Source organism: Lacerta agilis, chromosome 5 (genome assembly GCF_009819535.1).
Source record: "Lacerta agilis isolate rLacAgi1 chromosome 5, rLacAgi1.pri, whole genome shotgun sequence".
Lineage (NCBI taxonomy): Eukaryota > Metazoa > Chordata > Lepidosauria > Squamata > Lacertidae > Lacerta > Lacerta agilis.
Window position 1 is genome coordinate 28,462,608 of NC_046316.1, and position 15,392 is coordinate 28,477,999.

General features: G+C 48.7%; 1 protein-coding gene across 1 annotated transcript in view; it reads right to left on the minus strand.

Annotated features, from left to right (window-relative positions):
• Positions 1 to 8,179: 8,179 nt before the first annotated feature.
• SPOCK2 (SPARC (osteonectin), cwcv and kazal like domains proteoglycan 2) overlaps positions 8,180 to 15,392 on the minus strand; it is a 72,423-nt gene continuing 65,210 nt past the window's right edge. Inside the window, exons 8-11 of the mRNA XM_033149107.1 lie at positions 12,590 to 12,808; positions 10,945 to 11,007; positions 9,715 to 9,852; positions 8,180 to 8,431 (exon numbers count right to left, since the gene is read on the minus strand). Coding sequence (XP_033004998.1) covers positions 8,286 to 8,431; positions 9,715 to 9,852; positions 10,945 to 11,007; positions 12,590 to 12,808 — 566 coding nt within the window. The 3' untranslated portion in view covers positions 8,180 to 8,285. The remainder of the gene's footprint in view (positions 8,432 to 9,714; positions 9,853 to 10,944; positions 11,008 to 12,589; positions 12,809 to 15,392) is intronic.

Below are 15,392 nucleotides of genomic sequence, written 5' to 3' on the forward strand. Positions count from 1 at the left end.
TTGCCCATAACAACCGAGGACTGCATCTCACTTTACACTTTGAAATCCAGCGTCACGGACATCCAAGGGCAAAAATACGCAGGCCCCTTATCAGGCACAGCCTGAGACAATTTTGGAGAAGAACTGAAAAAAAAATACCTCAGCTCACTATTTACAGGGCAGCGCATTGCACATAAACGTTTCTCTGCAGAGCCCTAGTAAGTGCTGTTGCTCTTCCAATTTGTTGCATATTCCGTCCCTGATGTCCCAGACAGCTTGTTGGGACAACAGCACTCACCTGGTCCCATTGCTGCATGTACCCTCCCCTGTAGGGTCCCTGACCAGACTAGAACTTTACCCAACAGAGGCCTGGAAAGTTTGGCTCAGGGGAAAATGGGAAGTGCCTCTTGGTTTTTCCTCTTTCTGTGTCTTTCTCCAAAGAGTCTGTCTCCTAATGGTCAGAGTGTGGCCTGTGTCTGAACCCCCATATTGGTATGTGAGCTGTTAATGGCCTTTCCTGGTTATACAGTGCCGGCCCAAGACATTTTGCCACCTGAAGCAGAGCTCCCCAGAATGATAGTCTCTTGCTGCTCCAGTCAGAGTCAGACATTCACGTCTTCTATTTCCCCCTAGGACCAGCTCGCCCATGAGGCAACTTGAAGCAGCCGCCTCAGGGCAGCAGAAACCAAAGAAGCAGTGCCCCCTCTGCCCCACGGATCTGGGGAGATCTTGCGAGATTTCAGCGAATTCTCACCAGGAACTGCTGTCGTTTTGCAGCAGCCGCCGTGCAACCCAGCTAAGGGTTCAGGGCCAACACGGTAGTACATTTCCCTTTTGCCTTGACTGGCAAAATGGGATGCGCGGCCCCGATTTCCCGCCACCCGCATCCTGGGCCCTGCTCAAAGCAGGTTGCCTCAACCTGCTGCCATACTAGGACTGGCCTGACACGCTCAATAGGCAAAAAGTGGGAGTTTGCGTGCCTTTGGTGTCCAGAAGCCTATTTTCTTCATACAAATTGCAACACAGCACGAGCCCCTGAGAAGCCAAAGAGTTAACTCTCTCTGCAGGTGCTGTCGTGCGAAGCCTTGGCGAACAGGCCCGCCACTGTTCAGGCCCTGGAAGTGGGCCTAGAAATGCAGGCAGCTGAGGGGACAGCTGCAACTCGCAAAGTCTTGCCCTGGCGATAATGGGAAAGCAAGGAGAGAGAAAAATCCTCTGTGGCTTTGTTGGCTCGCGGCCTGCCAACGGCCGACCGCAGCAGAGTGACAGTGAGCAATGTGCCCACACTGCAGCAGGAGAGGCCTGTGGCGTTCTGCAGGGGCGACTCAACGCTTCGTTCCCATTTCGACTTGGCATCGCTCCCTTTTTCCTTGTGGCTTTATGTGGGAGCAGAGAACCGAATCCTCGCCAGCAAGCCAGCGCTGCTTATCTGGCAGAGCAAGGAGAGCCTTTGTCGCCTCTTATTCTCTCGCAATCATTGGAACTGCCAGGAGCATTGGAGCTTTTGCAGTGTGGATGGCAGAGATCTGCACAGTACTTGCTTCCGAATGCTACCATCGAGGTAGAGCAGATCCTCCACAGGTGAACATTTTTGCAACATAGGAATGCAGAACCTGTGGCCCAGCAGAGTTTAGTGGACGCCAGCTCCCACCTGCACGGCCAGTTGCTGAGGATGATGGGAGTTGTAGTCCACCCAAATCTGGAAACCTGTTGCTTCCCCCAATCCTCCTGCAAGATGTGCTCTGGGGTGTGGTGGGAGATGCTTTGAAAAGCACTCCAGGCCGATGAGAAGAGGGTCAAGGCTCAACAACTTTCGGGGTGTCCTGGTTTTGACTTTTTGAAAAATGGCAACTGTAGTTTAGGCGCGTACTTGAGGTTGTGGGCCAGACGCTCGCCACCTCTGTTCTAGGAGTTCCACATATACCCACATGACTGCATTTGCCCATTGAGCTGTTCTGCCCCTGCAAAGCAGTTCTGAGGCCGCCTCCCAGCTCAAATCACAGAAATGCCTTTCCTAAGCTAGCAGACGGCAAGAAGTGGGGATTCATCCCGGAAGTGCCACAGCTAGGTGGGCGTTTTTACGAGCAGACGTCTTCCCTGAGCGCACATCAGCGCCCTTCTGTCTTCTCGAACTCTTCCCCAACCCCAGTCCCCTCCCCGCTGCCATTACAAACCACACGGAGTGATGTTTATAAATTTTTATTTTCTTTTTTTAAAAAATAAGGTTGCATTTCATTTCTTGGAATGGTGTACGTGTGTACTTGTTTCCTTAGGTTAAGTTAAGTTAAGTTATTAGGCAGAGAACCGACAATGTGAAACAGTTTCCCAGGGAGCCACCGGGAAAGCGATACAGGAGTGTCACAGCTGGGAGGGAGGGGAGAGGGCGCCCTAGGAACAGAAGGAGCCTGGGGGGGCAAGGTCTCGCCCAAGTTGAGCTCTTAAAGTCCCAGAACAATTTCCGTGGAAGGAAGTGTTTAAACTCTCCCATTGGAACAGCTTTTGCCAACATGGCACCCTCCGAATGTCCTGGACTGCCAACTCCCATCAGGTCCACGCAGGGTCTGATGGGAACTGTAGTCCAAAGTGGATATCCGGAGGGCACGAGACTAGCAAAGGCCGCAATAGGATTTCAAAGGCTAAGAACTTGGGCAGGCTTGCCCCCGCTGGTGTTCCAGCGCCCGCCATATGCACACACATACGTTCTAACACTTTTTTTGTTGTTTCATTTTTAATCGTCTAGAATTACCGAGATACACTTGCAGCACTGAAATATACAAACTGAAATCAAAGCACTTGAACACGATGTTTAACGCTATAAAGTTCAGAAGTTATTATTGCACATAAGACTTAAATATGTTCTCAGGCTATAGGCGAGTTTGTTTCTCGATTTCTGGTTTGTTAAGCATAAAATGCTGTTGGGTTTTTTCCCCCCCCTTTCAAAAAAAAAAAATCAACTCATTTTAACACTTTTAAAAATACTTAATCTACTAGTGGTTTTTAATATACACATTCTTTCCATCAACACTGAGCTGATATTCAATACAGAGAAGAGAGAAAGGTTTAATAGATTGGACTAGACAGAGCTACTTTCATTTGTTCGGTGTGGGGAGGCTTGCGATAAATGTGTAGAAATGATCTATTTCAGATTTGGACACTAAGGGGAAGAAGAGAGGTGTGTTTGTGTACTGGGCAGATTTCAAAAGCAGCACACCTGTGAGCCTAACTCCCCCCAGTAACTAACACAATTGCCTTGATACATGGAGGGAATTCCATATGTAGAAGCAGACACACTACTGGTTCAAGAACTGCAGTCTACGCTCCGCATTTTAAAATGAATTGAAGTCACTTCTGAATATAAGAACCTTTGGATGAAATGGTTAGCTGCAGTCTTAGTTTAACACATTGCAAAGATTTCCTTCCCTTGGATGTTAATTCTTTTCAGCTGCACTCTGGAGAAGAAGAATGGTCCATTTCCTTCCCCTCCAGCATCCAGAATCAATGAAGAGCAAGGGAAAATAATATTTGCACACATGAAAACCAAGCATTCTTCCAGATATATTCATTTGTCCTGTGATCATTGGCCGATAAGGGGTTCCAATGGAAGGCAATTTCTTGCCCACCCGAGCAAGCGATTGCTTAGCTCTCCCAGGGAGGATCAGGAGAGCTTGATCCTCCTCAAAGCTCAAAAAAATAGAAAGAGGACTTCACCGGCTAAAAACAGCAAGGATCAGGCCCATAGGAATGTTTCATACATTACACAAAGGCAAATCTGGGTTTGCTACTGAGGGCACAGTCGCCAGGTAGTTGCTGCCAATCAGTTTCTTGACAAGAGTACTCAGATGACACACACTGATTCAAAACATGCTGCAAAAGCCATACTACAGTCGCTTGTGTCAGCGTACGCCTAAAAATGTGATCATCTTAGGGGCAAACCTAAAAATGTATGAAGGGAGACAAGCAACAAAGAAAAGGAGCATCTGCTATTAGGGCGACCCCTTTGGCCAATTTGTTGAAGCAACCAAAACATTACGTACTTATGCTCAGAAGCAGGCTTGCTCTTTCTTATTTGCACAGGGCTCAAGCAAATGCATGGAAAAATAAATAAATGGTGGCAATGTAGCCTGTTTTCAGAAATCCGAATCTGGTTGATACCAATGGTATGATAAGAGCTTCCTCGCTTGTCCTTTCTCCCCTCTGCCAGCACAGAGATGGCAAAACAGGTAAAGTTGTCGGAACTGCCTGATACACACAGCTCCAGCGCTGGCATGGCTGCTTGATATGGTGATGATATCCTAGCTGCTTCCTTGGGGAAGAGACTCTTTTTTATTATTTCTTTTAAGTCATCTCTGGTGTTGAATTCCCAGGCTGGTTAAGACAGTTCCTGCTCTTTTTGAAAACAAACAGCATTGATGGGGCGAACGTGGTGTGGAACACAAAGATGTGAAGAGGGAGAACTTGTGTGCGAGAGGGGGGGGGGGCGTGCACGCACCAAGTGTTGTTTCCTTATTTACAACATTCAGACTAGCTTGCGGGTTTGGAAGAAAAGAGTGAGATTTTGAAAACTGGGATGATCTAATCAACCTCAAAGCAAAGTCTAGGGTTGCCAACTCCTTTTCCTCAGCAGGACCCTGCCCTGAGATTCAAACCTGCTCCAAAAGTCAGCCTCTTATCTTGAAAGACCTGCCATGTAATCCAGATATGTGAAAGAGGCCCATTTCAGATTACCCAGTAGGAAGGGGCATTGCACATGCTCAGAGGTTATTTGGACTAATCCAAACACTCTTTTAACCCTAGCAAAAAGGTCTGGGGAGCTGAGATTCGATTCACTGACTCGACACAAAGCCTTCCTCGCATGTCTTTGAACAGCTGCATGACAGGAGAAGCGCTACAGATAAAATAATCCCCACATTGAACAGTCATGGAGTCACAGTGATTGGGAAGTTTGCTCCTGCGGTATTTCTCTGTTCTCTGTTAGGAAAGTAGTTGGCAACCCAAGGAGAAACAGGAAGCCTTTAATTCTGCCCCCAAGCCCACTTGGCAAGGTGAACCCTACAGGGCAGCAAGAGTTCCTCCTACGGACGTCGTTTGGGATGACGTATCTTCTGCTTCGGCTACCCTAGAAGTCAGAGAATGTGTCACGAGGTACTACGAATCAGCTAAAAATGCATTAAAACAAATGGGGTGTAAAATTAAGGCTGGAAGCAGAGAATAGGCAAAAGACATTATGTGTTCACCATAAGAAGAAAAAATGCTCTCCAGTTACTTTTTAACTCCCCTTAAGAAAATGGAGAGCTTTCTCTTCCAGTGGGGAATAAGTACGTCTTTTGTCCCATGGGGAAGTTTTTCTTTCAAAACTGGGCAGAGCTAGACAACCTGGAGAGAGAAAATAGTTCTTAAAAAGAGAGTTGAAAGTGGCATGGTTGACTTACTGTTTTCCATGGCACTGACACTCATTCCTTTGTCTTCAGTCGATGCAATAATTTTTTGAGAATTTGGTTTTTGAGCAGTTCTTTTTGACAGCCAAAACCTACAAAAACCTGCGATCAGACACAACGCTGGGAATGAGGATCAGTCAGAGGCCACTATTTGTCTGCCATTCTACCTTCAAACCTCTGGGAACAAAACAAAACCCTATCGTCCGTCTCCAAGGCTGTCATCAAAGGTGTCAAGGAGGACAAGCAATCATAAAGCATAAACCTTGTTATCAACACAGAAAGCACACACACACACACACACACAAAATTGTCCATCCCTGTCCCCCCAGTTCTACAGTATTCAAGAGTGTCTGGTGTGGAGGGGCACCATCATTGCTGCTTCCCTGGATGGGGCAAACCAGGTTGGCAAGGAGAGGCCACTGTGCCATCCATTAAAACACCCCATAGACGGGCAATTCTTCCTTTTGCATTAATTTTGGGGTGCTGCCCTGCCTAGTGAAGTTAGCAAAAATTTGCTTCCTGGATTCGAAAGGTGTATTTACAGGTTATTTAAACATGCACAACTGGGGAATTCAGTCCCAGACACGCAGGCAGAAGGGGGAAGGAGGCAACAACAGTGGAGGAGACCTCTAGAGAGGGGCTTTTCAGAAACCAAAGCTCGAGTAAGTCACTGGGTAGTTGGTGCTGAGGTTGCAGGTTCAATCCCTATATGGGACAGATGCATATTCCTGCATTGCAGAGGGTTGGACTACATGATCCTCAGGGTCCCTTCCAACTCTACAATTCTGTGACTGTGTATTAGCAAGATGCAAATAGATCGCTTAGCAGCAGAAAGGGAAGGGGGGGAGGGTACAAAAATGCAAATCTAAGGAGGAAAAGGAGGAATTTCCCAAAGGACATGGACTGAGAAGGCCACTCCCTCCTGGCAGTGACAAGTTCCAAGTCTCGCTCTGTCATAATCTATTATTCTCTCTGCAGAAAAGTAGAAGAAATAGTGGAATAAAGGAGGGGTGTGAAGCGTGCGGGTGTGTATATAGACAGAGACAAATAGAGAGGGAAAAGCCTAGGCAAGAAGGAAGGTTAAGAGAGGTCAACACAGCAAGGCTTGTTTATTATCACAGCTGGGCTACACAAGTGTTCTCTGTTATGGTGCCACTGCAAGCATGTGGCCGGGCTCATTGGGAGGTTTAGCTCACGTTAAAAAAAAATTAAAATCCCACAGTTATTCATATATTTTTGTGTGTGTGTATTTGAAGGATATGGAGCCGCACAGAAAGCCTAGATGGCTCTACTGGAAGCGCAGTTTTTGCGTAAGCTCTGGAATGCTCAATGTAATAAGCCAAGCTGGCTCTCCCTCATTCTCCACGCACGCAAACACCCGCCATCTGCTCACACTGCGTGAGGGCACCCGTGGCTGCCACACCTATGCACTCGCAACACACACACACACACACACACACACACACACACACAATCTCACACCTGCAGGAACCCATGCCAACAAAGCAGTGGGTGCGTCCAAATGCAGCAGCAGTGGGACAACTGTCTCTTTCAAAGGAGAATTTAAGTTTGCCGTGGTGCACCCTATCCAGGCGGAAAGCCTACAGTTCCCCTGACCTGGAAAGAATGTAGAAAAGAGCATCTTGCCAAGCATCTTTACCTAGAAAACAAAGCAGCCAATAGCAACGCCACACTGCAACCCAAATCATTTGGAAGCAAAGTAACTGGGGTGGCTGTTTAGGTATTGACAGATGATGGGCCCCCCGTTTTCATCATGGGAACTTTGTTCCTAGCTAGGGATGCCTTTTTGTCATTGGTTACCCTAGCCTGCTCCACAATTTGCGTTCCACAATCAATAACGTTATTTCTCATTTTTTTTAAAAAAACAACAACAGTGTTTCTCAGCCAATTGTGTGCCCAAATGCCTCTGTCACTCTGCCAGGGCACCGAGAGGCCAAATGGAAGCCCGTCATTCTACAGCGACCAGAGATAAAGTTGAGACAAGTTTGCAAGGCCCTTCCTTGGGACCCTCTAAATCGGCGGGCGCAACCCTGTGATCACCTGTCAGTTCTTAAATCAATACACCAAACCTCCTGTGGGGAATATTCCAGGGAGGCAGGATTTTGCAGGACCCTCTCGGTGTCTGAGAAGTACGTGATATGCTAGCCAAGTTTGGAACCAGCGCTGTGCTATCTGTCCCAGCCTGATAGGGATCTTACATTTGGTCAAAGGAAGAGAAAGGGGATGCTCTTCATCCCTGACCTGTCAGCTGAAGTCCAGGTGATCACACCTCTTCCGTTGCAACAAGACTCAGGAATGGTTGGCAGAGCTCCTGGGCGCTTGTAGAGGTATGTGCTTGAAAGCGATCTGGTGCACCAGGGTGTACATACCTAACAATGTGTAAATTATTGGAAGCTATTGCTAGGAACCATAACACGAGAGATGATGGGGCGGGTAAACATATTTGGGGGTCTGGCTACGAGCGGAAATGTGTGATAAGACAATTTAAACATTAAATTAAATTACACTTTTTAAATATATTTATATATATAAAAAGACCACCCGAACCTACAGTGCAGATTACTTTGCCCCCTTTCCCATTTTGCTTTGATACAGCTTTGATCTCTGCTAAGCTGGGGGGTGGGAAACAGATAATCCCCACGGCCCTGTAAGGAGAATGGACTCACCCAGGCAGGTGCATACATACATACATACACTCACACACGCACACACAACATGTTCTGCCATAGTTAGTTACATTCAACTGTGTTTCCTGATCATCTTGTTAAGCTGTTCCTCTCCTTCGGGTTTCGACGGCCGTCTCCCAGCCCTGCAGCCAGCATCCTGACCAAACTGTGCCCTCGGCGGCTTCTACCAGATGTAGCCTCCATCGTCGGCCTCTCCCACTTCGCCCTCCTCCTCCTCGGCCTCCTCGCCGGCTTCCTCAGTCTCTTTCTCTTCCTCGTCTTCCCACCCGACGCCACTCCCAAAGTCCCCCGAGAATCCAACGATATCATCTGCAACAAGAACAACAACAGCAGAAGCAGCAGCGTTAGTAAGGAAACGGCGGTGCGGCACTTTGGTAACCGTGGATGGTGAACCCTCCCCCTCAGAAAGCTTTCATTCGCTTCTTCCATGGTGAGGAAGCCTTTCTGCTCAACTCTATGAGTGGGGCCAACAGGAGCAAGCCAGCAGGAAATCACACTGAGCAAGTCGGAGTTAACTCTTTGTTAGCAAAAAGAGAGAGAGAGAGAGATGAGAGAGAGATGGAGAGAGAGAGAGAGAGAGAGAGAGAGAGAAAGGAGTGTCAGGCCTTGTGAGCACAGCAACTCGCCTCCGGCCAGTCTTGCCCCTCCACCCCACCCAGAAGCACTTGCTGAGACTGAAGGTTCCCACCTCCTCACTGCTGCCTAAGTCCAGTGTCTGTGAAGTTAACTCTTTATTCGAAGAAACCAAAACAGTGCAGGCCTAGAGATCACAGCAACTCTTCCTAGTAGGTCTTGCCCCAGTGAAGCAGTTGCGAGGTCCCCACCTTCCCACCGCTCTGTAAGGCTCCTCCCTCAATTCCTTCCCTGGCAGCCTAAGGCTCTGTTGTCTTGTCTCCCATTCCTCCGCCCTCTTCATTTCTCTGCATGTTCTGGAGACCAGGGGGAGGGGAGCTGGTCGCAGCAGGAGCGGGAAACACTTGTGCCTCTGTGAGCCAGTGTGGTGTAGTGGTTAAGAGCGGTAGACTTGTAATCTGGGGAACCAGGTTCATGTCTCCGCTCCTCCACATGCAGCTGCTGGGTGACCTTGGGCTAGTCACACTTCTTTGAAGTCTCTCAGCCTCACTCACCTCACAGAGTGTTTGTTGTGGGGGAGGAAGGGAAAGGAGAATGTTAGCCGCTTTGAGACTCCTTCGGGTAGTGAAAAGCGGGATATCAATCCAAACTCTTATTATTATTATTATTAGCCAGACTCCTCTCTGCCTCTTGGGCTCCCTCCTCTCCTGCTTCAGCTCCAGGACTTCTTTCTGCCACAGACTCTCCCTGCTCACTCAGCCCTGTTACCTCTTCAGCTTCCGACACCTCCTATTCCCAGTCTTCTCCCTCTGACCGCTCATTGTGGTCCCACCGCCATTCCCTGGGCTGAGCCTTCTTGTGGGTTCCACAGCTGGTTCTTTCCACCGTTCCTCTGCATCCAACCAGTCCACGACGGGGGGCCACGTTGGAGGGGCTCCCCCCTTGTCGTGTGCCATGCGTACATTTTGTGCTCCAACCCTCCAACAGTTCTCCCCACCTCGCCTCTCCATTCTCCTTACCACAATCTGGATTCCCATGCATCCGCGTTCCTGTTAGTTCCATGCCAAGGTGGTCCACGCACCAACACTCCCCACTGCTTGGGTCACACTGCATCTTCCGATAGTACCCATCCTCATCACAGCTGGGGATGAAGATCCCTGGGAAAGCAAAATCAGCAACAGGGCGTCAGTAGAGTTGGGATACAATGGTTGCAGCAGCAGGACTTCATTGCTGGGAAATGATTTTTAGGTTTGCCGTGTTTTGAAGAGCGAAAAAGAGGACGTGTCCTGGGAAAAGAGGACACATGGCAACCCTAGCAGCATCTTGTATAACTGGGAATTTAAAGGAAGATCATACACTTTGAATAAGAAAGGAGCTTAGACTGTAAGGAATAATTGGCCAGAGTATGGACTTTATATTTAATAATGCTTGGAACTACTTTAAAAAATAAGCTGCTTCAGTACACAGTTGAATAAATAAAAAAATCTGACCTCAGAGGCGCTTTCATGAATAAACATAAGCAATGGAAAATGACAAGGGGAAATCTTCACGCAGTGACTGTTTCCCTGACAAGAATTATGGTGTGCAAAAACCACTGACAAAAATCATAATGTGTAGTAAGTGGGTTGCCATATATGCACACGGCCAGGGCAATGCACCACCACAACCACCCCTGCCCTGTGACAATGAGCTTGTTGCACGATTATCGCTGAAATCTGCCCAGAATGGGGATTTGCTCACACAAATGGCTGCAGTCATAAGGCTGCTTTGGGCATGGCCCGGCAGCACGATCCTGGTGGGGTGCCATCGCGGCTGCCCCCCACGCCCACGCAGACAGCACGCCACGCCCCCAGGACGCACACCAGCCCCACTCCCGCCTGCTCTCTGCCCCCCAGTGCCAGTACATGAAGCTCCGCCACTGCCTCCAGCTGTTTTGGGACTACAACTCCCATCATCCCTAGCTAACAGGACCAGTGTTCAGGGATTATGGGAATTGTAGTCCCAAAACAGCCAGAGTGCTGAGTTTGGGGGTGCCTGAGCTGGACCTTAGGGAGGACACCATCATCTAAAACAGGTGTGGATCCTCTGTGGGGCAAGCAGAGATGGGGTTTGGGAGAAAGAGACTTTGCAAGACAGCACTGCCTGGTGAAGTGCCTTCCAAGCATCGACTATCAGCACCGAGACATCCACAAGATCCCTTTCCCCTTCTCTCACCCATCCCCAAATAGCTCCCCATTTCCACAACTCACCGGGCTTCTTTTTGGCTGCTTCCTGGATCTGTATCCTCTCCAGCTCCACAAGACAAGGAGGCTCTGAAACACCCAAAGCAAAACGTGCGTCCATTCCAGGATTGCCAAAAACCAGTTCAAAACAATCTCAGTGGAGCTGTGCGCTTGTCAGTAAATGAGCCGCTCTCCCCCAGTAATCTCTGATACGAGGGTAAAAGAACTGGCCTACCTTGCAGTACTGCTGGAAGGATAATTAACGTAAAATATGCAAAGCACTCTGAGCCCTTAAGAAAAACCAGTTACATAAATACCAGGTGTTTCATTTACTAACAGCACTGGTCTACCTTGCAAGGATTATTGAAGTGTGTGTTTTCTGTGTGTGTGTGTGTGTGTGTGTGTGTGTGTGTGTGTGTGTGTGTGTATGCAAAGGGCTCTGAGTTCATAAGAAAAAGCACTACACAAATGCTAAGCAAATATTTTCCCTCCTAAAAACCATTGGCAGCTCCTGGGGAGAAAATATAAGACAGACCATCTTCACTGCAAGTCTGGAAAAAAAAACCATGCTGCTAGAGACTATCAAGGTGGGGTGATGTTTTGGGGCTTCCGTTGGGGTCCAGAATTAATCTTGAAGGTGCCTTATTTACAGGGATGTTTCTGCATTTTATTAGTAGACCTTACTAATGTTCAATTTTTGGTATATTTCTTACTGAGATGCTGAGATGTTTTGGTTAACTTATTGTTAAATTCTGTTGCCACTTAGCCAGTTTTGCCACCACGAGCAAAATTTATGACGGAAAGGTGGCGTGCAAATAAAGGATGATGATCTTTAATCTAAGTGGGGCTGTAATGAGTGCCTCTTTAAACACAGTGAACTTAGTCCTAAAGGTAAAGGTAAAGGGACCCCTGACCATTAGGTCCAGTTGTGGACGACTCTGGGGTTGTGGCGCTCATCTCGCTTTATTGGCCGAGGGAGCCAGCATACAGTTTCTGGGTTATGTGGCCAGGATGACTAAGCCGCTTCTGGCAAACCAGAGCAGCACACGGAAACGCCATTTACCTTCCCGCCAGAGCGGTACCTATTTATCTACTTGCACTTTTTGGCATGCTAGGTTGGCAGGAGCTGGAACTGAGAAATGGGAGCTCACCCCGTAGCAGGGATTCGAACCACCGATCTTCTTATCGGCAAGCCCAAGAGACATTGTGGTTTAGACTACAGTGCCACCCGCATCTCTGCTGCTTGCATACAAAGTCCTAAATAACTTTGGACCAAGGCTACCCTCCACTCCCCAACCTTGTGACCAGCTTTGGGAACCCAGTGCTTTCGAACTGCTAGGTTGGCAGGAGCTGGGACCAAGCAACAGGAGCTCACCCCATCGTGGGGATTCGAACCGCCGACCTTCTGATCGGCAAGCCCTAGGCTCTGTGGTTTAACCCACAGCACCACCCGCATCCCTTGAACTTAGTACTATGCTATGGTAAAAAACTTGAGCCAGAAGAGGCCTCTTGCTTAGTGGCATCAATGAAAGATAGGGAGAAGCCCATTTGTCGGTGTGTGTGTGTATCTGTTTCAGCATCACAGTTGGCACTATATAAAGAACGGCGGGATATGACTGACTGGAAGGAGTCAACACAAAAGACTCTTAGGAGAAACCTTGCAGCGACGCACTTTCTCGCCAGAAGCAGAAACACCACTCTGCGGTGGAGACGCGGCCGTCCTTGTAGGTGTCGCAGGAGTTGAAGAAAGGCCGGATGCAGATCTCGTACTTGTCCAGGTTGATGGCTGCCAGCTCCGTCTGGTCCAGGAAAAGGTCGCCGTTGGTGTCCAGCTTGGAAAACATCCAGCCAATCGAGTCTTTGCAACTGGCCACAAGGCTCTTGTCCAGCACTGCAAACAGACGGGGTTTGAAAAAACAACAACAGCAGAGAGTGAGGAAGAAGAGTAAGGGGGAGCGAAGGTGCCTCTGCGCGTACAGCTGTAATGAGGGCCGTTGTTCCCTCTAAGAGTGAACTCAGGTGGTTTGGAGCTGAAATGGGGCTTCTGAGAGACGAGGCGGGGGAAGCTGCGTGTGAAGGTGAACCTCAAGGTAAGAAGAAGTATAAAACTTTAAAAATACACCCTAGGAGGCAAAAGCACCCCAAAGACAACCCAATGGAGACTGAGCATGCTCAGCAGCTGTGGAATGTTGAGTGTCAACTGGGAAACAAAAAACCCCGGTGTGTGTGTCTGTGTGTGCAATGGAGTATCCTAAGGATAACATGTCTGCCTGCATCTCTGAACAGGAGCGCTCGCACCGAGAGGTAGGTCACCTGCAGCGATTTGTTGCAGGTTCTACTCGTTATTTTAAAGAAACCAAGCAAGATGCTAGACCTTATGGCTACAAAGACAGTGGTGATTAAAAACGTGTAGGCGATGCTTAGGAGCTACACGAATGAGAAGCCGCGCAGAACACCCTGTGGCTGAGAGGCAGGTGCTCCTTGAGTGCCTTGCCGCTCCTCAGAGAAGCTGCATGCATTATGCAAATAGGCTCAATCTGCATAATTTATACCGCTCACAGGGTTCCATCTTCCTAGTTGCGGAATTTTTACTTATTTAAAAGCTCGTGCGTCAACACAAGCCTGTGCACGTGCATGGCCTCTCCTGGAAAGGCTGCCTGTCGACGCCGCTGCACATCAAGATTCAAACGTCTGCACGGGAAATTCTGCACGGGAACCCCAAAGTACCGCCATCACAGTTCTGCACGGCAAATACATGTTAAGCGTGTATGGAGCAGAGGTGAACAACTGCAGGCCCACTGGCAAAATCTGGTCCTCTACAAGGTACCAGCTGCTACCCCTCTCCTTCCTGAAGGCAAGCTAGAGGCAGAAGATGCAAGGAGGACGTGGCATGCAGGACAGCAGAAGACAGTGGCAGCCCGCCTGAAAGGGTCATGGCTGTGGCATCGGCCCGCCACGCTCGGCTCGCTTCTCAAAGTGGCACTCTAGGAAAAGCAGCTGCTGTTGAAGGAGACAGGAGCCTTGCCATTTCCCCGCACGGCCTGCTTCACTTCCTAGCTCCTACGTAGTTTGTGATGCTGCTGCCAGGCTGGTTCCAGATGGACTTCCTCACCGCTGGAGGCGAGCCACGGCAGCTCACTGCTTGCTTACGAAAGCTGAGGGATGGGAGCGGCAGAGCCAACGGTGGCACGAGGGCATTGCCCTCCCAACGCGGCAAGACTTCATCCGATGCATCAGGCCCGCCTGTGGGAGAAGCATGCGGCTTGGCGGTTTCTGTTCATTGACATTTAAACTAATGATCTTCCTCCTGACCGGTCGCACTTCACGTTCTGCGTGTGCTCTGGGACCAATCTGCCAACTCTGCTCAGGGGCTGGGGACTTGTTTAAAACAAACAAGTGCGCAAAAACCTTTGCCTTGCTGTGCTCACACAGCAACTGGCAGAGTGTGGGTGGCCCACACAGAAAGCTCTGCTCTGTGGAAGCAGCCAGGAGATGAGCCGGGTCTTGTTTGGTTTAATGTACAAAATGTGCATTTGCTGATGACCAGCCAGTCCAACTTTCCATTTTTCCTTTCATCACACCAACTACAAGATTTATTATTATTATTATTATTATTATTATTATTATTATTATTATTATTATTTGAAAATTCCAGGCTCCGGCTTGTTGTTAAGAGTGTTAATTTCTCAGATCAGCTCTGAGAACAAAGTATTGTGTTTCAGCTAATGAAAATGTGGCAAATGGCACATGTAAATCTGCATTTAACGCACCGAATCTGATTGGATGAACATGATGGTGACTCAAGAACTGTTTAGTGCATAGATGAGGAAGCTGTGGCCCTACAGAGTTTATTGGACTACATTTCCCATCATTCCCAGCCAGCCTGGTTGGCAGCTGGGGTCGATGACGAGATTCGTAGTCCAGCAGCATCTGGAGGGCCGCAGATTCCCCGTTCCTGATCTCATGGTATATAAACTAAAGACCAGTTTAGTGCCGAAATACGACAAGCTGCTGGCACCCAACAAGTAACTGCTCAGCCAAAGCAAAAACAATTTAGTTTCACAAGGGGAAATAAGAGCTGACACAACAGGGGGAATGAAGATTGACGGAACCAGGCACGTCTGCTGTGCCAGCTCCGGTGAAATAAATGAGCCTGTGGTGCTCGCAAAGTCCTATTCATTGCAACAAGGCCGTCCCTCTCTAATAGGAGTTGCTGAAGGGCTGATTGTGGTCACCTTCCCTCGTTCAGTGCAGGGCACAGAGCTTTCTCACATCGATCCTGAACACATGGAGGATTTTTCCCACCGGTTCCTCTGCACTGCTGAAGTTACAGCTGAATGTGTTCCTGCGTCTCTCACACCTGAATGAAACAACCTTCTTCCTTAGAGGAAATAGAGGGGTTAAGCCAAGGGGTGGTGGTGGGGTGACCAGTGGCCCTCCAGATATTTTTGGATTACAACTCCCTTCCATCCTTG